At 31.2% G+C, this 23,667-nt stretch overlaps 7 protein-coding genes across 7 annotated transcripts; 5 read left to right on the forward strand and 2 right to left on the reverse strand.

The window, feature by feature from the left end:
- Positions 1-2,528: 2,528 nt before the first annotated feature.
- Tsp_10037 (hypothetical protein) lies at positions 2,529-3,144 on the forward strand. Its single transcript, XM_003373143.1, has 3 exons — positions 2,529-2,628; positions 2,873-3,073; positions 3,104-3,144. Exons 1-3 carry the CDS (start codon positions 2,529-2,531, stop codon positions 3,142-3,144), a joined length of 342 nt encoding a protein of 113 aa, XP_003373191.1.
- Positions 3,145-4,123: 979 nt separating this feature from the next.
- Positions 4,124-4,531, forward strand: Tsp_10038 (conserved hypothetical protein). The gene has a single exon (XM_003373144.1). It carries the CDS (start codon positions 4,124-4,126, stop codon positions 4,529-4,531), a length of 408 nt encoding a protein of 135 aa, XP_003373192.1.
- A 394-nt stretch (positions 4,532-4,925) lies between these two features.
- On the forward strand, positions 4,926-6,644 carry Tsp_10039 (hypothetical protein). Its single transcript, XM_003373145.1, has 3 exons — positions 4,926-4,946; positions 5,318-5,415; positions 6,554-6,644. Exons 1-3 carry the CDS (start codon positions 4,926-4,928, stop codon positions 6,642-6,644), a joined length of 210 nt encoding a protein of 69 aa, XP_003373193.1.
- A 3,877-nt stretch (positions 6,645-10,521) lies between these two features.
- On the forward strand, positions 10,522-11,106 carry Tsp_10040 (hypothetical protein). Its single transcript, XM_003373146.1, has 2 exons — positions 10,522-10,573; positions 11,051-11,106. Exons 1-2 carry the CDS (start codon positions 10,522-10,524, stop codon positions 11,104-11,106), a joined length of 108 nt encoding a protein of 35 aa, XP_003373194.1.
- Positions 11,107-12,680: 1,574 nt separating this feature from the next.
- On the forward strand, positions 12,681-17,109 carry Tsp_10041 (WD domain, G-beta repeat-containing domain protein). Its single transcript, XM_003373147.1, is given in 17 exon segments — positions 12,681-12,716; positions 13,014-13,052; positions 13,154-13,228; positions 13,257-13,313; positions 13,328-13,615; positions 13,697-13,834; positions 13,966-14,130; positions 14,476-14,635; positions 14,652-14,791; positions 15,121-15,200; positions 15,325-15,574; positions 15,907-16,002; positions 16,080-16,225; positions 16,418-16,529; positions 16,603-16,685; positions 16,764-16,944; positions 17,002-17,109. 17 exon segments carry the CDS (start codon positions 12,681-12,683, stop codon positions 17,107-17,109), a joined length of 2,154 nt encoding a protein of 717 aa, XP_003373195.1.
- Positions 17,110-20,013: 2,904 nt separating this feature from the next.
- On the reverse strand, positions 20,014-20,607 carry Tsp_10042 (conserved hypothetical protein). Its single transcript, XM_003373148.1, has 3 exons — positions 20,506-20,607; positions 20,359-20,438; positions 20,014-20,170 (listed from the first exon to the last, which is right to left on the reverse strand). Exons 1-3 carry the CDS (start codon positions 20,605-20,607, stop codon positions 20,014-20,016), a joined length of 339 nt encoding a protein of 112 aa, XP_003373196.1.
- A 798-nt stretch (positions 20,608-21,405) lies between these two features.
- Tsp_10043 (serine/threonine-protein kinase NIM1) lies at positions 21,406-23,601 on the reverse strand. Its single transcript, XM_003373149.1, has 3 exons — positions 23,334-23,601; positions 22,247-22,518; positions 21,406-22,170 (listed from the first exon to the last, which is right to left on the reverse strand). The coding sequence occupies exons 1-3, from the start codon at positions 23,599-23,601 to the stop codon at positions 21,406-21,408; spliced, it is 1,305 nt and encodes a 434-aa protein (XP_003373197.1).
- Positions 23,602-23,667: the final 66 nt, after the last annotated feature.

Genomic DNA, 23,667 nt, shown 5'->3' on the forward strand with positions numbered 1-23,667 from the left:
AATACAAATATAATTAATTAATTAATTAATTAATTAATTAAATTTTTGACTATTTCATGGTAACTGTAACAAACTGTACGGTTACTGTAATGAAAGCAGCATATAACCTTTTAATTGAATTGATCGTATGGTTAGCATTAACTCTTTAATTCGCAGTACATGTTTATGTGAGGTTAAAAATAGAATGATTAAATCAAACAAATATATTTTCGTGTTTATTTTTAATTAATTAATCAATGCATTACGTACATGTATGTACGTATGTTTGAAATAATTTATGATGACATTGTTTATGGAAATTAAATAGAATTCAAAAATTGGTATTAGTAAAATATAATACTGAGACGGTATTATTTTTAAAAAACGGAGAAGAAGAAAAATTAACAGACAGTATGAAGTTTAATTCGAAGGTCGTTGAACTGAATATGTTTCATCTAGCCTGAATTAATCATCAGAACGAGCTATATTATCAGAGTGGAAGAAAATTCACTTGCCATTAGCATCTTTTTCTAACTGACACACATTCTCGTTTGACATTTAATGTATCTTGAAAAGAAAACGTGCATTAAACAGCAGCACCTGCCAGTGAAAACATTAACTTCATTTTCAAAGCAACGCAACGTCACGTCTGGAATGATGATGCACCAGTCCCGTTCATGTTCGCCATAAAATAGAACAAACTAATGGATTCATTTCTTTTACAACCAGTTAAAATGGTCTCTATTATACTGCTGTGCTTTTACAATAGCCAACAATTTCATTTAATTTCTTCACAAACATCTTTAACTGTGTTCATTATTCATTTTTCCATCATAAAAAATTATCACCATTATTCACACAGCTAACCTGGTGTTAAAATGAAGTGCTTCATTCAGTGTTTGATTCATATCCTCAATTATATGCATTCAAACAACTCTTTAAACTATTAAAACAGTAAATCAGAACAATCTATTTGAACATTGCTCATGCACATTACTTCCGTGTAAACTTTCTATTCAATTTTATTAAACTACAAATGACAAAAAATTGCATATGTAAAAGTTTATTTTTCTGTAATCTGAAAAAAAGGTATATAAACGATGTTTTTCAAAAATCGGTTCATCCAGTACAATATAACAGACAGAAAGGTCAAAATGCCCTTTACAAAAGAAAAAACAAGAAAAGAAGAACATTAAGTGTCAAAGGTAAGTTTAAAGTTTTGTGGTGCCAAAGCGAAATATACCATCTTGAATTTCGAAAAGAGAAAAGGATTATTCTCATCTGAATTACGGTAAAACTAGTTTTTTTGTACAACTTTACCAGAATTGGTTTTTAAAATAGTACATAAATTTTAAATAACTGATGTGACAGTTGTTAACTAAATTTTTAAAAATTTCCAATACTATATAATGTACACAAATAGAACTAAAAGCAAATATTTATATTCTATTATATTATATTATTAGATATATTTAACATTCGATTAGTCATCTGATAAAAAAAACAACAGAAAAATGATGCTGATTTGTTATCGATCATGTAAAAATATTTCACGTTTCACTAGTGAAGTATTTTTTTAAATTTATTCTTCTCTGGCGTGTAGCGTCAACTTTTATTAATAATCGTAAGCATCCATCATTGATCTGCTGTCTTGAGTTACGTGGAAAGTGCTAATGTTTCTTTTTGGGTGTGATGTTTAAATTTACGCATTATTTTCAAAGTTTTTGCAATAAGATGATTTTGAAAATAAAATGTTTTGCTAATACTTTGTAATTTGCACTTTTTTCCATTGAATAAATAATATTTTATAAAAAATTGACAAATATGACATGCGGTGAAGTTTTCCCTTGTTTAATAAATAAATAAATATATATATACATATATATATATATATATATATATATATATATATGAATCAGTTCCCCAATGTGAGCATGACAAGCGCTAGTATTTCATTGTTTTTTTTGTGTTCCTTTTCTATTTCAGTTTAAAATACATTCGACGATACGTCGGTTACAGTTTGGTTATCTTTTTTCTTTTACGTCAACAAATTTTTATTTGTATGATTTTAAATTAAGAAAATAACGTTGTTTGGATGAATTTTATTTTTCGCATTATTATTCTCATTTCCATATCTGTGTCAGGAGAAGATTAAATTTGCTTTCTGTAAAAAATAAAAAAAAACAGGAATGAATAAATAAATGTCATTGGAAAATTTACATTTAAATAAAAAATAATTACCAAATATCCAATAATGGTATTTAATGATCAATAAATTTGCAATGAAAAGAAAACAGATGAATATTAGTAGAATAAGCTAGAAAATTAAGTTCCTTGTTGCAACAATGATCACATTACATGAAACCAAATGTTGACAGTTGAGAGAATTTTTGCTTAGACAGTTAAAAACAAACGACAATTGTATAAAATAAACAGAATGGAAATTTTGCTCAGGTGCGTTTTTGTTTGATGAGTCATTGCTAGCCGCGCCTTTGTAATTAAAACCTGCATGTCATAAAAAAAATACGGTAAAACGGAGCGGTCGCCAGATGAATATTTGTAACGCGTATGCTGTTGATCAGTTGGGAACATTTTCCGCTATTTGCGATGTGTCATTATTTGATTGTATTGCCGCTGCTGTGTGCATAAGTTTTTCCGTTGAAAATAATTTATAGAGGTTTGTTTTTATTTTATACTTTAAAACTGATCTGTATATACGTATGGACAAATATTTTTTATAAATAAATGAATAAAAGTAAATACATGCATATATAAATTGAGATGAGTGAGTATGTGTATGTGTGTGTGTGTACCGATGTAAAGAGTGCTTGATTTGGGTGGGGATTTTTGTTTGTATACTTGTATTTTTGTTTGTAGTGTTGAATTTTTTGAGCACGGCAGTTGGATGAGAATGTTATTAAGATTTGTGTTCGGTCGGGGTGCCGCTTACAATCCGATAATATTAGCATTGGATTGTTGTTTGAACAAGCGGATCGAACGTTCGTCACTCATTTAGGTCTGTTTGCTTATCTATATATCAGCACCGTCATAATCGTGCTCTTGACGACGACATGGACAATAATGTCTCCAACCGGTAATTTGTTAACACATTGAATGTAATAAGATTGGGTCGATTTTGACCGCATCAATGATCTCAACATGTAACATGAACAGAGTTAAAAATAAATATGGAAAAGAAGAGGAGAATCTTTTTTATTGGAAAAAAATATGTATATGAAAGAAATGAATAAGAATAATTGAGCAGAAGAAGAAAAAGAAGAAAAATTGGTTCGTTGTTGTTGTTGTTTAGTTGGTCGGTTGATTTTTCTTTTGGTCAATAGAATGAATAGATTGATGTATGTATGTATGTATGTAATGTTCATTGTTCAATAGATCAGAGCACATTATCTGCTAACAGACTGACTGGCCAATATCTATCTTCTCAATGTTTTATGCACCTTGTTGTGTGTGTGTGTGTGCATGGGAGACACAAATATATACACAATTTATTATTACTTTCCTAATTGATTAGAACGACGACAACGGCAACGGAACGGATCGATCAAATGGAACAATGTCGGTTAGCATTAACAAAATTTCTTGCACGCGTATCTTTTTCACACTTTCGACCTGATGGCGCCTGGTCTCAAATTTGCGTCACATTATTTATTATTATTATTATTATGGGATATTTTTTTCTGGTCAAGAGATCTTTTCATTCACATTTGCACATCAGGTCAATCGGTGAAAAACTAGCACAGGCCAAAAATGATTTTGGTGGCGTTATTATTATTTTTTTTTAAATTTCATGCTTATTATTATTCTAATAGAATATAGTTTTGCTTGTTGGAATTGGTGTAGAGAATTTTTTACGTGAGCTGAAAGAGACCAAAGTGAGAGTGAGTGAGTGAATGAGTTTGAAAAGCAGTCGGATCAATCAGCAGCACGGTGTTTGACTGGCCAGGCGACCTGAAGCTCCGTTCCACTAGGCTAGTTTAGACATGGCGCGTTCGTCGTCCGAGGCGCGCAAGCGAGCGTTGATTGACAACTGCAATTCGTAAATGAGATTCGTCGAAACGATTCACCAAGTCCAACTGCAATCTTCATTCTCATTGGTCAATTATAAAAGCCAATCATTTTCCAAATGAATGTCAATTGTCGGCTCGTCTCGTCTCGTCTCGTCATGTCTCGTCTCGTCTCGTCTTGGCTCGGCTCGGCTCGGCTCGGTTCGGCTCGGCTCTGCTCTGCTCTGCTCTGTTCTCGGCCTGGCCAGTCCGTCAGTCAGTCGGTAAAACAGACGACGATGACACTACTCCTACTACTACTACTATTACTATTACTATTACTATTACTATTACTATTACTATTACTACTACTACTACTTACTACTACTTACTACTACTACTACTACTACTACAACTACAACTACTACTACACTATTGCTATTGCTGCTGCTGGCTGCTGGCTGCATTCGCGTGCGGCCGGTCGTCATTTCTTCATTTTACTTATCTTTTTTTCCCCCATTATTATTATCATTACTGAATATTTATGATTATTATTTCATTCCCCCCCCTCCCTTATACATCATTTCTTATTGTCTACTTTGTCAGCTTTACAAATTTATGAATTTTTTTTTCTAATTTTGCATTTTTTTCCATCCACCTCCTTTCTTCTCTCCTCTATTTATCTATATCTTATATATATTCCCGTGTACATGTAGATGTATGTGCGTGTATTTTAAAGAAAATATTGTTTAACAAAAAAAAGTTTTCTTTTTTAAATATATTTTTATTTTCAGATTTCGCACAGCGCTGAGGTGAAATTTGGTGGTAGCTGTGCGTGCGTGTGCGTGTGCGTGTCTGTGTCTGTTGTGTGCTTTTCCAATTTGAAACTGAAGATTTGAAGACAATTATCCAATTCCATTGTTCACTGACAAACTTTTCGACATGTATCCGAACCGGCACCCGGTAAGTTCGCACAACACAACACGCCGGCTCCAGCTTCTGTGTATTGGGATAATAGCTAGAGGCCGGCGATCGATCGATTTTTCACTCGACCCGGCGGCCGCTTTCACGCTTTCATTTCTTCTCGCCTGTCCTTTCTCCCCCCCCCCCCTTTCCCCCTCCTCTCATCTCCCAGCCTCACTGACGACTCTTTTTTTTCTCTTATTTTTTTTCCATTCTTTTGCTTCTATTATCAGCTTCCTTCTTCTTCTTCTTCTATTTCTCAGCAAATGTCTCCAACTTATTCACTTACTCATTTATTTATTCATTATTTTCCCTCTCTGTTCCATGTTCTTATCGACCAGGAAGCTAATGTTACCATTTGTCATTTGCAGGGTCCTCCACAGACAGGCCAACCGTTCAAATTTACTGTTGTCGAAGCTTGCGATCGTATCAAAGAAGAATTCAACTTTCTCCAAGCCCAATATCACAGGTAAATTGTAGATTTATTGCTTTTTATTTAAAAAAAAGTTATTTATTTATATTTTCTTTCATAAAACAACAACAACAATACAATTGCATAATTGATATTCATATAACGGAAAAATTGAACTATAAAACTGCTCAAATGATGTACTTTTAAACCACGTGAATTTGTTAATTTTCTTTCCCATTTTTATCGCACGCATTTCCTCAATAGGTCAAGGATGGTTGTTTATTTCGTTTCATTTCAGTTAAATGTTTCAAAATTGAGATTGATTTAAAAAAAATAGAAATTTCCAACTCCACGCTTCAAAAAATTTACCCACCATCATCATTATTGTTATTTTCTTTCTTATATATCCATATACAGGCGCGTATCAAAATTCTTCTTGTTTTATAAATGTCTTGGTGTGTGCTATTCAACTTTTCTTTCTCTCTTTCATTTTCCATCCTCATCCCCATCATCATCAATGATATATTTTTATTCTTTTCTTTCAAAAATTCATGTTATTTTCTGGATTCCCTGAGGACAGGCAATGGAATTTTTTTTCTTGGTTTATTGTTTCAAACATATATTAAAACAATTTGCATCTCATCCGTTGCTGTATATATATAGTGTGCAATTATGGCGAGTGCTGTGAATTTCGTTACGAAGCAGATATAGAGTTTTTTTTTCAAATATTTTGTTAGTTTCTATTTTAAAATGGCCTTTGAAAGCATTTTTCGCTCTTTTTGGGTAATAAGTAGCAGTAGTAGTTTGGAAGTCGACGTCGAAACAGGAATAACTAGAGTTTGCAACAGTGGCTATGTCTGTCTGTGTGTCGTGGAACCCCGTGACAGCAACCTTTTTTGTGTTTTTTTCTCCAACTTTACAACATCATCAAATTACAAACAGTTTAAACAATTTATTCCATTTTTAATTTTCTCTTTTCAACCAGCATACAATTTTTTTTCTATGCTTTGTCATTGTTGATTTTATCGATAGTTTTTCAATGCTTTTTCTTGCAAATCGACCTGGAAATAATAATGATAATAATAATAATAATCATAATCATCATCATCATCTATTGCTTTCACTGCCGCCAGGAAATTATTGCCAGGCGTGGTCGGCTTCATTTCTTCTGATCTGCATAGTTATAGTGTTGCAGAACGGTGCCAATCAATCGTTTTGCAACACTGAGAAGAAAAGCGTTCTTCACTTCGGATGACATTGCTGCTTTTCTTTTCTTCACTTCCTGAAAGCTGTTGACGATTTTAAAACCGTTTGAGCTCTTTTGCCGACGGTTATCTATCTATCAGTTGAACGCTTCTTTTCCTCTTTTACTGACATGACTGCTGTTTCTATATATATATATATATATATATATCTTTGTTGCTTGCTTGGGCCATGAGGAAAGAGTGTGATTTCAGTTTTGTTGACATGCTTGTCTTTTCTATACAGCACAGCAGACGTTGGCTGCTGTTACATCTGCTGCGCATATGTACACTACTTTTGCTTAATGTTCAATTTAAGATTTATTTGCTGGCTGTTTGTTATATTTTTTTTTCAAATACCTTTTTCTCTCTTTTTCTTCTTCTTAATTGCCGCTGGTGGAGGGAAAAAGCAAAAGCAATAAAAAGGCGAAATGTGAAAGCGAATAATGAATTAAAATTTGAAAAGGATGAAAAATGTCTCTGTTCTGTATAGGTTGTGTGTTGAGTTTTCGCATCTGCTTCTGCTTCCTGTCTTCTCTTGAGCAATAAGAAAGAGGAAGCTGGTTGAAAAGTGTTCTTCAGTGTTGTGTGAATTTTCGAAATTACAGTAATCCCAGCCACGGCGTTCTTTTTTGTTTTACAATTTGCATCTCAAATTTGAATACAACATTTGTTGATCGATCACTTTTTCTCATCCATCCCACACTCCTAACTGGCTTTGTTGAAACTGAAACTGCTTCTTTTTTTTTAAATAAATATAATGAAAGCGTTTTTTCTTTCAGTTCACAAAAAAGCAAATAATAAGACTGTATTGTTGCTTTTATTTCATTTTTAATTTTATGCACAAGCTGGTCGGTGATGATCAATTAAAGTTAACGTTAAATAAAAAAAAATTAATAATTTTCTGTTTCACTGGAAAAATAGTTTTGTGTATGCTATTTCTTTTCTTTTCTTTTCTTTTTGTTTTTTTTTGACTGTAGCGTCGGTTGCAAATGGATCGATGTGATTTTTTTTATTTTGTTATAACCAAACAAAAAAGCAACAGATAATTGTCTAGTGGTGATTCATCTTGCGTATGCGTTAACAGTTCCGCTAACCGAAACGATTCTACTATTACTATTTTGTTGTTCAGTCTGAAACTTTTTATGATAAGTCGTAATTTACAGTATACTAATGATTATGTAAAAATGATACTTTTGAAGAAGCGCTTGTTCATGTATAACCGAGCCGAGAATAATCTTGGCGTTTGATTTCAATTACACGCGGCGTTAGAGCAGCACTATTGTTTTTCAAAGTGAAATTTACTTTTTCCATGTCAGTTTGCGATAATTGACGATTGCAGTTTTAAGTAGCTTTCTTGATTGAACAGTTCGTTTGATCAAGCGTTACCCGTACATATATATATACATTGATGTATATATACATATATATGTGTGTGTGTGTGTATTAACAAGCAACAATCGATGAACAATTCAAATTTGTAATTGTAGATATTTGATTTTGTTCGTTAGCGTTTCTATCAAGCAAGAGTGGTTTGAAAAAATTTTCTAAATCATTTTCACTAATCTCTGCTTTCATTTTCTGCACATTTCTTGCTTAATGTCTGTCGATCAATTTCTATCACATTTTCTCTGCAGTGCTGTTAATTTGTTCACAATTTCACTATATAAACGATCTCTTTTCACCACTTGTTCACATCAGCGCAAATATTAAAATGCAAAATATATATTTTTTTTCTCTCCCATCAATTTTCTATAATACAATGATTGAAAACAAAAACAGAAAAAAATGCTCTGACGAAAATTAATTTATTTTATTTTAATTCATATATTGTTCATCTGAAGGGAATTATAATTATTCGTTCCGCTTGTCTAGCTGTGTTGATATTTTTTTTATTTTCAGAGATTGTATTGTTTGAACAGTAGATAAAATAAAATAGGATGAAATCTAATAAGGAAAAAATCATTTCGCTTTTAATAATAATATTATTATTATTAATCACTGGAATTATTGTGAAAGTTTCATTCAATTTTGACTGTTTTTAAGACAAGCTTTGACTTTGACTTTCTGTTTGCTAGAAATTGAAAAACTTCCTCGTTGGCAGCATGTTTTTATGACTTTCGGTTTTATTTTTTGTTTTCCTCTTTTCATTTCACAAACTGATGAGCAAGTACTTTACAACAAATGAACAGATGTTGTATTGTTGCATGTAATTATTAACCAAAAAAAAAGAAACATCTAACGAACGCTATTGTGTTTTTTATTTGTATTTATTAGTATGTTTTTTCTTTTTTTTTTTAATTTTATACAAAATTACTTCGCTTGCGTATGACAATTTGTCAATCATGATAATCAATTTTTTAAATACTGGAAACGTTGTGCTTTCTTTTCAATAATTTTACAACACTATTGTAGTAATTGTGTTTCATCGTTATAGTATAATAATTATTAAAAGTGTAATATTTTAAATGGAATGAAATAAGTGAAACTTTCACTTTTGTTAATAATGGTAAAATTGCGCTAGAATGAAATATGTTGTTAAAGACGTGTTAATTATTAATGATGATTATTTGCTTGCAAATAGTGCACATTTGAAATAATTATTTTTTGCGTTATAATTGTATTTTTAAAATGAAAAAGAAGAAGAAATTTTTTCCATCTCTCTTTTGAACATCATAATAAAATTGTTCTATTAATTAAATTTGCTTGACAGTTGCTTTGCATCTGTTAACGGTAGGCTGAGTTGAAAGCATGGTAACTGTTGTCAATATGAGAATTGTAAATTTTATTTTATTTTATTTTATTTTATTTGATACTCTCGATTAGAGGTGGTTCGTGTCATTTGCAGTTTATTTACTTGATTTGCAAATTGTTTGCTACCACGTGTACATTTCGCGTTTGTTCAAGTGGCCAAGCGAAATTGACTTGCATCTTCCCACTGACACCCCTCCCACACCTCCACCCTTTCTATTCTTGTCTGCCACTTCAACATTTTCTATTGCTGCTCTTGCTGCTAACCACACAACACACTACAGTGACATATATGAAAGCTAGATTGCCGCTCTTTGTTTGCCGATGATGATTTTCCAGCTTGTATCTATTCTGCCAGTTTATTTATTTATTCTGTTTAACACAATTCTTCTTCTTATTGTTGTTGTGATCATATTGTAACTTGCACTTGTGCACACAACAAAAGCTTGATAACCAACCAAAAGTGAAAAGAAATCCACATAAAAGTATAAATAAGTCTGAATCGTATTCAACTTTTTCCATAGACACTGTATATGCATAATTTATTATATGTGAAAAATCAATTTTACAGTTGACATTTTATTTGTTCTTTATAATAATTTTATTTGCTTTCAGTTTCCATGAATTTAGTATTTTTTTAATATGTTGCTGTTGTTGTTGTTGTTGAACATAAATGAATAAATAAAAAAAACTCTTTATGTATATTGATATTCAGTTGATATAGTGACGTTGATTTCTTTACTGCATTAATGCAAGTAGTATCTGCAAGTGCACTTGCTTGTTCCGAGGCAATGAGGATACTTTGTTGTTATTTTGTTACAATCAAACATATTAGATTAGATTAGATTAGATTAGATTCCATTATATTCTATTAAATCATGAAATTATTTATTTCTAAGCATTTCTTTTTCGTACACTTCGTTGTTGGTTATATAGCACTATTGTGGTAGAAAAAATTTGAATGAAAAGTTAATTTTGATTTGTTATTATATGAAATAAAGAGCATTGTCTTTTTTCTTTCAAAGCTTCTTTGATTGAAATTTAATTATTTTATTGCATTGGATAGCAGTCGTTTGCATGAATTATTGCAATTATATAATAGTGTTGAAATTGATTTTTATAAAAAGAAAAAATAATTAACCAGCGATTATTTTTGCAGCCTTAAATTGGAATGCGAGAAGCTGGCCCAAGACAAGACAGAAATGCAACGTCACTACATCATGGTGAGTGTTCTTTTTCAATTTTGTAACTATTTTCTCCATTGTTAGATACATATACATATACATATACATTATATATATATGTATATGGATATGTATAAGTACGGAATGTTTCATTTACCAATTCGCAGTATTCTCAGTCTTCTTCCTCTTATTATTATTATTCACGTCGTCATCGTTGTTGTTAAATTTTCTTTCATTTCACCATTTTCAATTTTATTAATATATTTAATAAGATTGATTAATTTTAAATTTGTAATTCTTCTATTCCATCATCTGCAAGTACATTAGTGCTGACGTCTTTTTTTTTCAAATTCAATGAATAATTAATTGAAAATCAAATATTATTAATTTATTTGTACTCTTTGTTTATTACCATATGTTTCGTATTAGTGTATCTTCGCGCATAAGAAAAAACCTTTTCTTTTCTTTCATTTTATTATTATTCAATTCAGTGTAGCTTCTGGTAAATATTTATAGATGTTATTGCATTTTTGAATATTCTTTTTCTTGCTGTATCTCTTAATGTCTCCTAAAAACGCGTTTACATGTTATTTGTGCGCAATTTCTAACCTTGTTAAATTTTTGTTTGTAAAATTGACGATATTATATTATTTTTTTTGAATTTCATCTTGATCTCATTATTATACATAAATATAATTGACGATAGACACGTCGGAAGAGCACTGAAAACAATTTAATTAACCTGTTAATTAAAAATCAACAGTTATTTAAGGTTTCTCTTCAGTTTATTTTTCTATTTTTTGAAATAAATTTGTTTCGAAAATTATTATTTTATAAGATGATCCGATCGATTGTGCTGTATGTAAATAATCCGACCACAAAGTTAATGTTAGTAAGTGATTTGATAATTGTGTATTTTATTTGCCCATCTTGTTTTACACAGTATAAGAAGAAGGTTGACTGATATATTGTAATATGCAGTTGTTTACACCTTTTTCTCAATTCTTTCTACGTTATTTGACGTAAAATTATTTGAGAGTTTTTGATATTTTGTACAAGTTGATTTTAAAATTTTCTTTTGTAAAATTTTTTAATTTTGTTTTTTTTCATACTTTGCAAAGTAAGGTAAAGATATCAAAAAATAATTGATTTGTCATTTGTGTGACGTTTTTGACCAGTATCTGTCTGCTATTCGCCCCTGATAATTTGTTTTTCTGTAATTAGGAAATGTGCCAATGCACACAGTAATAGTTTATTATTTTCTTCTTTTTCTTTCTTAGTTTTTATGCATGAATGCCTTTTTTTAAAATTAATTTATTGCTCTTTTTCTCTATGTAAACATATTTAAGTGTATGTGCGTGATTTGGTTTCTGTGTAAATTTATTTTTGCCGATTATCATTTCTTCCGCTCTGTTTACACAGTACGATCCTACTGTACTGCTCACAGAGTAAATATTCTTGAAGTGTTTTTGTACATATTTACATTAAGTACAATAATATGAATAGCTGAATGAATTTGCTTAGCTGAGTACAAACATATTTGGAATATATGATCATCATCTAGTGACATGTAAAAGAAAAAGAAAAATTCCATTTTCATTGAACAAATAAAATACAAGATAATCAATAATTTATATACATTAAATAAATAAATATATATATATATATATATATATATATTTATATGTGTGTGTGTGTGTGTATTTGATATATTTAATTTGTTCCTATGTAGTGGTCATAAACGAATGAGTTAATTGCAATTCACAAAACTACTCCGAACAAGCATGCATCTGTGTTTACATTGAATGTTGATTTTACTGAATTATTATTAAAAAGACAAAAGCAAAATCGAGTTTTATTTAAACATTTATTTACGGCTTAAAGTTGCAATTTAACTTAAAATACACTTATATAGCTTGGACGTACATTTATGATGATTTGCACAAATATTGATACTGTGTCATATCTATCATATATGTATTTTCTGCTTTTCTAATCTGATGATATATGTATTTGATGACATATGAATGATGATAAATTTTGTTCAGATTTTTATTTTTTATTGCTGCTTCTGTTTTATGAACGCGTTTTTATTTTTATACACGTTCTCTGCAAATTTATTTTATTTCTGTTTTAGTATTACGAAATGTCCTATGGCTTGAACGTTGAAATGCACAAGCAGGTAGGTTGTTTTTCTTGTCGTCATTGCAAACATTTTTTTATTAGTTAGTTTTTTAAAAAATATTTCTTCAATACAAATTTGATGTAAATGAATGAACAGTTGATTTTATTGAAATTTAAAATTAATATTTTGTTTTCTTCAAATATATTTACTCAACTTTTTACAAAATAAACTTGTTTGTAAATGTTTTAATGAGTTCTGTAACCTGTAATATTCAAGTAATACAATGAGTTTCTGTAATGTTGTACATGAAAAATTTTAATTTTACTCAAAAAATATTTATTCTCATTTTTTTAGACAGAAATTGCGAAACGTTTGAACGCCATTTTGCTTCAGGTGATTCCATTTCTGTCTCAAGAAGTATGACTTTGTTGATTATATTATTATTCCATATATATACGCACACATCGATGAACATTTTTATTTTTACATTTTAGCATCAGCAACAAGTTATTGCGGCTGTTGATCGAGCTAAGCAAGTTACCGCATCTGAACTGAACACTATAATTGGGGTATGTTGTATGATTGTTATTATTCCAGTGTAAATTCTTCTCTTGCGTATCCTTGTATCATTCATTTATTGACCGAACCGATTATGTTAATTTCTTCAGCAACAAATGCATGCACAGCAACTTGCCGCTCATGCTGTTGCCACTGGTAGTGCTATGGGCCCTCCAGGTCTTCCAACTGGATTAGGTCCGTCACCACATGCTGGTCTTAATCCAACTAATCTACCGCCTGGAATACCAGCCGCATCTTTGGCCGCCTCAGGGCTTCTTTCTTTGCCGAACCCACTTGCTGCTCAGTTGTCTGGATTTCCTACACCACTTCCACCGTGCTTGAAGGACGAAAGAAGTTCCGGTTCTGCGCGTCCGGCTTCTGTAGATGATCGAATGCCTGTAATTGTTGAATAAAATTCATTTTTACACTTTTCAAAATATATTATATGCAATAAAATTTACAAGCTGCACATTTTTCAGAGCCGAAGTTCAGCAAGTCCTCCTGTTCGGCGATCTCGATCTCCTGAAGGAGCGGAGAGAAAACGGGTCAAAGTGGAGATGAACGACAGTGATGACAACAAATCCAACGATGAATTGGTTGTTGATGTGCAAAATGAAGTATGCTTCATTTTTTTATATTGCCACTGCTTGCTTATTTATGTGATTTAATTTAATTTTTAAATTACTACGTATGTGTTTTGTATGAGCATATTGATTTTCTTTTCTTTTCTTTTCTTTTCACCATTGAGGATCCCGTTTCACCAATCAGTAGCGAGAAAACACCACCAGAAAATGGAATTGTCAATGACAAAGTACCACATCCTGCGTACAAAAGCAAAGCTGAGCGTTCGGATAGCCCTCATTCAACGACAAGCTCTACCAGTGGTGGACATACACCCGGAATTCGAAAAGAGGTCTGTTTGCATAATATATATATATATATATATATATATGTATATGTATATATATATATATATATTATTTGCTTACGCGCCCCTGCACGCACGCACACGTACATACGCACACACACAGAGACAAATGCACACTGTACTGTACTGTACTATTATGTACTACAGTATATGTGTTGTTCTCAATGTTTGTTTGTTTGTTTGTTTTTTTCAGTTTATTATTATTATTATTATTATTTATTGATATTTATTTTGGTGAGTGCAGAGCTGGAGGATATGTTGATTTCAGTTTTAATTTATTTTTAAATTATGTTATTCTCTTTTTTTGACAAAAAAATTTGATGTGTTAAGCACGACAAATCAGTCACCCCAGTCAATTACAAATCGGTCACGCCCACTAGTTCGGGTAAAACAACCCCTAATTGTACTAGTGCCCGTCTTGCGGCGAAAACTTCACTCATAAGTGAGCCTTGGTCGCTTGGCCATGAATCCGTTTTTGACCCTTTAATCGGTTCGCTATGTTTTAGCGCCGTATTCGACTCTTGTTTTGCCGCCTGCTGCAATACCACCTCTAACGGTGACTGGCGAAGTCAGCCCCGGTTATGCCAATAATTTGATCCATGGTAGCATGAGTCCTGGCCTGGGCCCCTATGGTCGAAATCCTATGGTAAACGAATTGTTCTTCTGATCGCTAATTTAAAAAAAATTTTATTGCTTCTTCTCCACATTTTTAGAAAAAAAAAACACACCATCCACCAGTGCACTAGTGTGATCCAACATAATAATAATAATAATAATAATAATATTGATAATCTTTTTTGTTGTAGTGTAATAATATTCATTTTTCGTTGTTTTTTCAATTTTCATTTCATCCTAGCTCTGCAGTTTTTTTCTTTTCTTTTCTTTTCTTTTTATATCTATTTTATTTTATTTTATTTAATATTTTTTCAATTCATTCTTCATGCATAGGATTGATGTTTATAATGAATGTTTTAGCTGGCATCTTTTGATCCTCACGCCCAAGTGAGACTTGCCGGTCTGAGCAGCATTGCCGGATTTCCTGCAGGAGGAAAGCCGTAAGTAGAGTTATGTAGTAATAATATATGTTGTATAGTCAAGTCAAGATATTGTTTGATGAAAATATACTGTTGAATAGAATTTGGTGATTATATTATTATTAGTGCTTTTTTTTTCTTATAGTGCCTATTCTTATCATGTTTCTGCAGATGGTCAGATGCAGCCGGTCCCTTTTCCAGCTGATGCTTTAGTAGGAACGGGAATACCTCGCAATGCGAGGCAATTGTCCAGCCTGCCGCACGGTGAAGTGGTTTGTGCAGTGGCGATTAGCAATCCAACTCGTCACGTTTATACTGGTGGCAAAGGTTGCGTGAAAATATGGGATATTGTTCAACCCGGCGTGCGAGTTCCTGCTCACAGTTTGGAATGTCTAGTGAGTTTTTTCCCATTTCAGTCTTTTCTTTTTCGAAAGAGGAAGAAATGGAATGGAATGATATTGCCATTTATGAAAAATAATTTTTTGTTTTTCCTTGCATCATGATTGGTGAACGACAACAATTATATTATATTATATTATATTATATTATATTATATTATATTATATTATATTATATTATATTATATTATATTATTCGTGACATTATTTCTTATTTTTTGCACAATCTTACTGTTTGTAGAAATAAGATGAACACATTACTGATTGTTTTTTCCTTGTCGAATCTTGTTGCTTTTGTTCAGCTGAATCAGGTGTAATTTTTCTAGCAGAAGGAGAGTTATATACGTAGTTGCAAACTTTTGAAAGACGGTTGTACACTTATTGTTGGCGGTGAAGCGCAGATAATTACCATTTGGGACTTAACGGTAAGTGTTTTTTTTTAATTTTAATAAATCTTTCAGTCTCTGTGGATGTTCTTTATTAAAAATATTATTCATTTCAGGGCATACCTAAAATCAAAGCGGAGTTGAACAACAATGCCCAAGCTTGTTATGCATTGGCCATTAGTCCGGATAACAAACTTTGCTTCTCTTGCTGTGCTGACGGCAATATAGCAGTTTGGGATATTCAGAATCAAACACTGGTTCGGTAAGATCAATTTAGTCTTTACCAGTTAATAATAATGGAATATAATGCCATAATTTGATGAGCATTTGTAAGTCATTTCAGTTCTGATTCTGTATTTCTTTCATTGTATATATTTATTATATGAATAATTAACAGCGATATCGAGATTTTTATTTATTCTATTATTGGTATGATTATTTATTTATTTTTCAGACAATTTCAAGGGCACACGGATGGTGCTAGCTGCATTGATATCTCAAACGACGGGACGAAACTGTGGACAGGTGGTCTTGATAACACTGTCCGATCATGGGATCTCCGAGAAGTAAGCAGTTAGATGCCACATTGTAATATATATATATGTATATATTATTTTTTTACACTTCTCATCAATACAGGGAAAGCAATTACAGCAACATGACTTTACCAGTCAGATTTTTTCACTTGGTTACTGTCCAACGGGCGAGTGGATTGCCGTTGGGTATGCTTACAATTTTTAATGTTTTTTTTAATTTTTATTTTAATGTATTCATTTTGTCTTTCTTCTTTTTACATTTAGAATGGAAAATAGCAATGTTGAGGTACTTCATTGTTCCAAGCCGGATAAATATCAGTTGCATTTACATGAAAGCTGTGTTTTGTCGTTGAAATTTGCTCAGTGCGGTAAATGGTTTGTATCGACAGGAAAAGACAATCTGCTCAACGCCTGGAGAACCCCGTACGGTGCGAGTATATTCCAGGTAATTTATTTCATTTTTTCGGTATATACAGATTTTTCGTTATTATTATTATTTCAGTCCAAAGAATCGTCTTCAGTTCTTAGTTGCGACATATCTGGCGATGACAAGTACATAGTTACAGGCTGTGGAGATAGGAAGGCTACTCTTTATGAAGTTATTTACTGAAGCAATAGATTTGAATATAACGCTTTATATGAAGTTGGGCATTCCGAACAAGATGTGTGTTTGTGTGTGTTTGTATGTATGTGTCTGTGTGTGTGTGTGAGTATACTGTAAACCATTTTTTCAAGTATGTTTTTACTGTTTTAAAGTTTTTTCTCATTATTATTCTCATTCTTATCATCATCATCATTATTATTATTATTACTATTATTATTATTACTATTATTATTATTATTATTGATATTATTATTATTATTATTATTATTTATACGCAGCTTAATATTGAAGTACCTGTTTGTTAATAAAACTCACGAAACGAATAAAAATAAATATTTTTTGTTGTTAACTAACTATGCAGTCTTTATTTATCAGTCGTTGAAAACTTTCAAATTGCATAATGCATGTAAATATGAATTGATTTTTCCAATTCAGTAAATAATATGAATGTGAGAAACTCGCATATGAAGTTATGAGGAAGAAAAAGAAAAGAAAGAAAGAATGAATGAATGGATGAATGAATGTATTTGAAATGTGATTTTAAAAATGAGAAAAAACCATAAATGCAGTTTAATTATTGTTATTTCATTTTAGCTTTTGTTACAAGTTTATATGAATGTGTGTGTGTGTGTGTGTGGGAATTGTATGTATGAGTTAGAAGAGAAATTATAGCATTTCTATATTATAGTGGAAATGTTGGATTGGAAAATTTTCAGTTTGCCATTGTCTGCTTGTAATGTGTTCGTTCAACAACTGCATCCAGTGTTGATGCAGGCGAGAAACATTTGTCAAGAAAGCAATAGCAACGTTTTGCTTTTGTGCTGTTGTTGTTTGTCTACTGCTGGTTGTAATTTTTCCAATAATAACACAGCAAACGCATGTTGCGTTGTCATTTTCTATTTGCATTTAACACTAGCCACCGGCAAGTAAATATTCGCTTTTGCGACTTCTTTAATCTAAACTGCGACCTGCATTTCGATAACACTTGCTTTGGTGATTTATTAAGTTTCACTTTCCACTGCGCCACAGCGAAATAACTTCTTCATTGCTGCATGCGGCAACAATTTTCATCATTCATTAAATCCATTATTTGAATATTTTGCTGTCGACTTTTCTCTCTCCATTTCACCATTTTTACAAAGTAAAAAACTTTTTTCTGCTTTTCATGTAAAATTCTTTCAGCTCAGAATTTCTGCACGGCAATTGTAAACTTTTTGCTCTCTTTGAAGTGACGTTAGTCATCTTTTTACTTTAAATTCAAAAACCATTATATTATGATTGCTTATGATGATAAGAAGAGGTTAATTTTTAAAATTTCAAAATACTTCTTGTTATTTATATCTCATTAATGATATCATCCGATAAGATATTGTATTTATATGTGATTCAGATTTCAATACTAATAATAAATAATAGCTTGCCTGTTCGCAGTTTTCAGATAAAATTTCAAATAGACAATTATCACTAATTGCACGCACTACTGTTTAACTAGTAGAGTCGTTATTTGCATACCGTTAAATCATGCTGATCAAATCATAAATTTGACCGATTATTATTATTATTATTATTATTATATTTACAAAAATAAAAAAGAAAACACGTGACTTGTACCAATTATTGTAGCTATTAAAAGTTTCGCAGCTTTTAATATTAATGAATAAATTGCTTCAGTATTTTGGTAACAGAATCGGAAAAATGTATTATATATATATATATATATATATATATATATGCATTGTATACGTGTTAATGTATCATCTTTTGAATACAAAATAGATATATTCTTCCAAAAAGAGAGCTTTTTTGCAGTTATTCCATTTTCTTTTATTAAAACTTATCCAGGTAAACATCATAGTAAAACCTTCTGAAAACAAAATATATCCATTTTAAATAATCCATTGCATCCGTGAGTTTATTGGAAGATTACTGTCATTTTGGTAAAGTTGTTATTTAAAATTATTGCCAATTGGTATTCAACATGGATCACACTTGAATATCACTTTTCTCACTGTACATTTATACAGACTCTAACAAGTTGAACAGCGTAATTCATTGGCAATTATTTTTCAAATACAATTATTATGATATATTTTTTATTTCTGTTTATCTATTCAAAAATCTTGAAATATGTTTCATGAAAGTTTTTATATATTTATAAATTTGCTACTTTTAGCCGTGTGTATAATTTTTCACAGGCTTTGCTTGAATATACAATTCTGTGTAAAAAAGAGCGCACAAAGAAAAAAATGTGTGAAATTAAAATAATAAAAAAATAATATGTTGATTTAATTAGCAATTATTAAGCAAAAATTTAATAACGCTGAGCAGCTGATTTCACATTAGCGTGTCAGAGATTTTCATTAGTGTTGTTGAAGAAACGCAGAAAGCAGCAGAGAGAGGGAGAGATTTTGTTTAAAATCCCGTCACACATTTTCGTTGAGCAAACAAGCACAACAGCGTTTGATTGTGTATACAGGGGAAGAAAATTAGCCGAATATGTAAAATACAATTTAATTGGCAGGTTTATGAGCCGGAGAAAAGCATGGCACCAAGAAGTAACAACGTAGAAGAAGATGATTATGATAGCGGTACGTTAACAAAGAAAGCTTTTTTGAATTTTTTAATTTCGATAAAGTCTTTGTTTGCTGTAGACATTTCAAGTCAATGTTAGGCAATGTATGTTTTACCAGTTTGCTTTCGATAAACCGAAAGCAAGCAAACAGCAAGCAGTATTATTATTGTTGTTATTAATGTTCATGTGATCAAGTTTTAAAATCAAATGAGTACAGAAATAAATTGTTAATATTTTGAATTATAATATTGGTAGTTTTTAAAATTTTGCTTCGCATTTATTCGTTCGAGTGCATTTGTTCATTGCTTTTGTTCAAGGATGTTTGTCCTATATATACTTCAGACGAGGAAACGGTTAGCATACAAAAGATGAGCATTCGCATACAGAAAAAACTTGTCAGTAAAATGGTATCGAGTAATGTGGCGCGGATGCTGTTCACTGATCGTGCTGTTCAATTTTTGGATAGTTTGAACTCTGTGCTGAAAGCGATTTTCACTTCAAAAGAATCAAAAAAAGTATTTTATTATTATTTGTATAATTGTATAATTTGTTGTTTCAGAAATTATTATCCAATGTCTAGGTTATTAAAAATGTGATTAAAATTACGGGAAAAATTTATCTGCTCAATCAGAATAATCAGTTTTCAAATGAAGAAATGGCAAGTTTGGAAGATTTTCAAAAACGATTCCATCGTCTGTTTTTGGCGGTGATCAGTTTCCACGAGGTTACCTATTCGTACAACCGTGACTATTTGAGTGAAAAGCTGAACAAATTGGGAAGTGTTTTAATATCAATAATTGATGGTCATTTGTCAGAAAAATCAAAAGAACGAGTTCGCAGCGTTGTATTTTATTTGACGAATGAAAAATTCTTGGATTATCTGTATTCCATTCATGGGCGTTCCCCTGAGCACATTCTTTTAGCCGAATCATTCTTCACTAATGCAAAAAATTTCGTCGATGCAGATGAATTTTGAGAATATCTATTTGTTATCATACGATTGCGATAAAATTATTATTACTATTGATGAAATTGCCATCATAAAATGTTCCATTTGTACGTATGTTATCACAACAGTCGTTTCAACACAGATATGAATTTCTTGCGACTGGCTGTGCATGCTTTTTTTCCATTGTTTTTTATGCAACTGATTTGACGTATTCGAAATAAAATTATTCTTAATATATTCCATTTCTTCTTGTAATAAATATATCATCTTATTGCATTATGTTATTTTGCAGTGAATGATTGATTTGATTTCATTTCATTTCAACCCATTGAAAATGAAATGAAAAAGGCTATATTATTTATTCATTCATCATTGTATTCATGATACAATTGACATATTTCTAATAATAAATAAATTTATACATTTGTGCATCATATTGACATCAATATCAAATATCAGTATAGTATTATATTAATATTAATATTAATATGACATTCGTGTAGTGTAGCATTTGTTGTAATACACAAAGCACATTTTATAAGTAAATTTGGGTAAAAAATTCATTGTATTGAAATAGTTTGTTTTCTTGTTCATCTTTTCTTCTCTATTTGTTATGCATGATTTATATTTTAAATAATTGTTCTTTTTCAATTTTTAATCTTATTTTAATAATTTATAAAATGAATAAAACGCAATACAAATGATATTATGTATATGATTAACAAACACAACAAACAACAAGCGGATGAAGAAGGATTGTGATGGTAATTTTCAATTTGAACTAAAAGATTGAACAAATGATTGAGCATTTTTCACAATCTGTCGTTGTAGTTGTGTCATGTACTGATAAGGATCTTTGAAAATCGAAACTTTTGTCTTGAAATGCTTGTTTGTTATGCGTTTCTTTCATTCGGAAAAACAGTTGCCGGCGAATTCCTTCAGCTGCAGTGTAGACATTACCATTTGTTGTTGCTGCATTCATTTCTAAATTTTCCGCTTGAACATGAAGCATTGTATTGTTGTTGTTGTTATTGTTGTTGTTCATATGCTTTTGTTCATTATTATTATTATTATTATTAGCATTATTGCTGCTGCTGTTGTTGTTATCCATTAACCAAGAATGTTTCAGCTGCTGTTTAGCGGAAAGGCGTTGCTTTGCATTCAATTTGAGAATGTTCGTTATCAAATCTTTGCATTGGTTTGAAATGAAATTTGGCAACTTGACTGAAACCGTTTGAATCAATTGTTTCACTTTTCCCGCAGTTTCAGCTTCGAATGGTTGATTAGCCGTAAGCATGAACAATAACAATACGCCAAGTGACCAGATGTCCGTTTGGAAAGGATCAAATGGAACCAGAGTTGCAGTGCTGGTGTCTTGAAGTAGTTCAGGAGCAATGTATGGCATTGAACCGCAATAATTGGTTACGGTCAAATTCGATTCGGTCAGTTGATTGCTGAAACCAAAATCGCAAAGCTTGATAACACCTCGCTCGCTGCGCAGCACGTTCTCAGGCTTTATATCGCGGTGCGCTACTAATTTTTCATGCTAAAATAGGTTTTTCCACTCGTTCTGCTGCTCGAATAGTAAATAATAAAACATGCAAATTTAAAATTCTTCTCACCAAATACGTTATAGCCAATAGAAGTTGTTTGTATATTGATTTCGTTTCTCTTTCTTCAAGTTTACCTTTCCGTTTAACATATCTCAACAGATCCCCGCCGGCTATCAATTCCAACACTAAATACGTTCTCGGCAATGTTTCAATCACTTCAAACAGGCGAACAATGTTCGGGTGAAATATACTTTCCAAGCATCGTATTTCTTGCATTGTCACTTTCTCTCCGTCACCATTTTTCATCTGATCACGGTCAACAATTTTTATTGCCACTTCTTCTATAAACTTTTCATTCAATCTCGCATAAGTAAGTTACTTAATGAATATTTCAATTTTTCCTTTGTCTTTTCTATTTCTTCAATTCAATAATTCCAATTTGCAAACTAAATTCTACTTCATACTTTCCATTCTTTTTTCTTGCTGTTTACATGTAACATTTGCATTTTATTTTAAAATTTATCTATCCTCAGGATCAGAGAGGGTTTCTTCGTGATTCACTTATCTGTCAGTAATAATACTTTGAAGAAAATTAAAGTCAAAATTTCAATCAGGAAATAATTAATCAACTTGTAAATTGCTATTCTCGTCAATCAATTGTTATTGTACCAGTATGCTCAGAACTTGGGCTTTTTTCCCCCTATATGACAAGCTGTAATGAAAATTACAAAATTAAATATGTCAAACATGTTTATCATGAACAACAATAACAACAGTTGCCATGATACATTTGTCAAATTGACTGCTTGTATGCTATTAATTTTAATGATTTCCTTAAAAAGTCTCCTCCATGACACAAAGGCAATAAAATCAAGGTAACTAAGATAATAATATTGACTAGGACATTTGAATATTTTTGTGAAATTTTGAAGCAAAAAAGAAAGAAAATCAAAATGAAACAAAAAAGTCCCAGAAAAGAGAGAAGAAATAATCTTCTTGCCAATGAATGCATCGTTATCGTTAGTAGTAATTACTTGAATTGCGTGATACTGTAATGACAAGCGTCACAGAATCTGATATTTGCCATTTGATTTTATAAATTAATTTCTTCTTTTAATAATATAAAATATTAAAAAGAGAATAACATACAACTCACCTTTGGTTAATATGTGCACGGATCGTTTCACTTTTGAATATCGACCACTGCCAATTTGTTCACCAATTTGATAAAGACGAACTCTTTTACCACTTTTGTGATCATGATTATGATGAACCAGTGGAATGTCAAGATTCAGCTGATCTAGAACTTTCTGATAAAGCTGCAAAGTTGGATTGAAACACTCTGAAAGTGTTCTTTGATTGCGATTTATGCAAACTTTGCTTATTGATGATTCTTTTTTCCACAATTTATGTTCTTTCAGCATCTTTTCAGTTTCTTTTTCACTCAATTAAAAATTCCATCAAGGAAAATAATCTGTCAAAGCTTTTAC

Source organism: Trichinella spiralis (genome assembly GCF_000181795.1).
Source record: "Trichinella spiralis strain ISS 195 chromosome Unknown Scfld6, whole genome shotgun sequence".
Lineage (NCBI taxonomy): Eukaryota > Metazoa > Nematoda > Enoplea > Trichinellida > Trichinellidae > Trichinella > Trichinella spiralis.

Coding starts and splice junctions, on each gene's coding strand:
- Tsp_10042 (XM_003373148.1), bottom strand. CDS start 20,607: ATGATTCGGCTAAAAGAATGTGCTCAGGGGAACGCCCATGAATGGAAT. Junction 20,439..20,505: donor AAATACAACGCTGCGAACTC/GTTCTTTTGATT, acceptor CAATTTGTTCAG/CTTTTCACTCAAATAGTCAC. Junction 20,171..20,358: donor CAAAAACAGACGATGGAATC/GTTTTTGAAAAT, acceptor ATTCTTTTGAAG/TGAAAATCGCTTTCAGCACA.
- Tsp_10039 (XM_003373145.1), top strand. CDS start 4,926: ATGTATCCGAACCGGCACCCG. Junction 4,947..5,317: donor TGTATCCGAACCGGCACCCG/GTAAGTTCGCAC, acceptor TGTCATTTGCAG/GGTCCTCCACAGACAGGCCA. Junction 5,416..6,553: donor CTCCAAGCCCAATATCACAG/GTAAATTGTAGA, acceptor ATAGTGTTGCAG/AACGGTGCCAATCAATCGTT.
- Tsp_10041 (XM_003373147.1), top strand. CDS start 12,681: ATGTCCTATGGCTTGAACGTTGAAATGCACAAGCAG. Junction 13,229..13,256: donor AACTGAACACTATAATTGGG/GTATGTTGTATG, acceptor TTATTATTCCAG/TGTAAATTCTTCTCTTGCGT. Junction 16,686..16,763: donor GGCGAGTGGATTGCCGTTGG/GTATGCTTACAA, acceptor TTTTACATTTAG/AATGGAAAATAGCAATGTTG.
- Tsp_10037 (XM_003373143.1), top strand. CDS start 2,529: ATGAATATTTGTAACGCGTATGCTGTTGATCAGTTGGGAACATTTTCC. Junction 2,629..2,872: donor TGCCGCTGCTGTGTGCATAA/GTTTTTCCGTTG, acceptor GAATTTTTTGAG/CACGGCAGTTGGATGAGAAT. Junction 3,074..3,103: donor GACAATAATGTCTCCAACCG/GTAATTTGTTAA, acceptor GAATGTAATAAG/ATTGGGTCGATTTTGACCGC.
- Tsp_10038 (XM_003373144.1), top strand. CDS start 4,124: ATGAATGTCAATTGTCGGCTCGTCTCGTCTCGTCTCGTCATGTCTCGT.
- Tsp_10043 (XM_003373149.1), bottom strand. CDS start 23,601: ATGCTGAAAGAACATAAATTGTGGAAAAAAGAATCATCAATAAGCAAA. Junction 22,519..23,333: donor CGTGCACATATTAACCAAAG/GTGAGTTGTATG, acceptor AAAAGTTTATAG/AAGAAGTGGCAATAAAAATT. Junction 22,171..22,246: donor TATTGGCTATAACGTATTTG/GTGAGAAGAATT, acceptor AACCTATTTTAG/CATGAAAAATTAGTAGCGCA.
- Tsp_10040 (XM_003373146.1), top strand. CDS start 10,522: ATGCGAGAAGCTGGCCCAAGACAAGACAGAAATGCAACGTCACTACAT. Junction 10,574..11,050: donor TGCAACGTCACTACATCATG/GTGAGTGTTCTT, acceptor AAATATTTATAG/ATGTTATTGCATTTTTGAAT.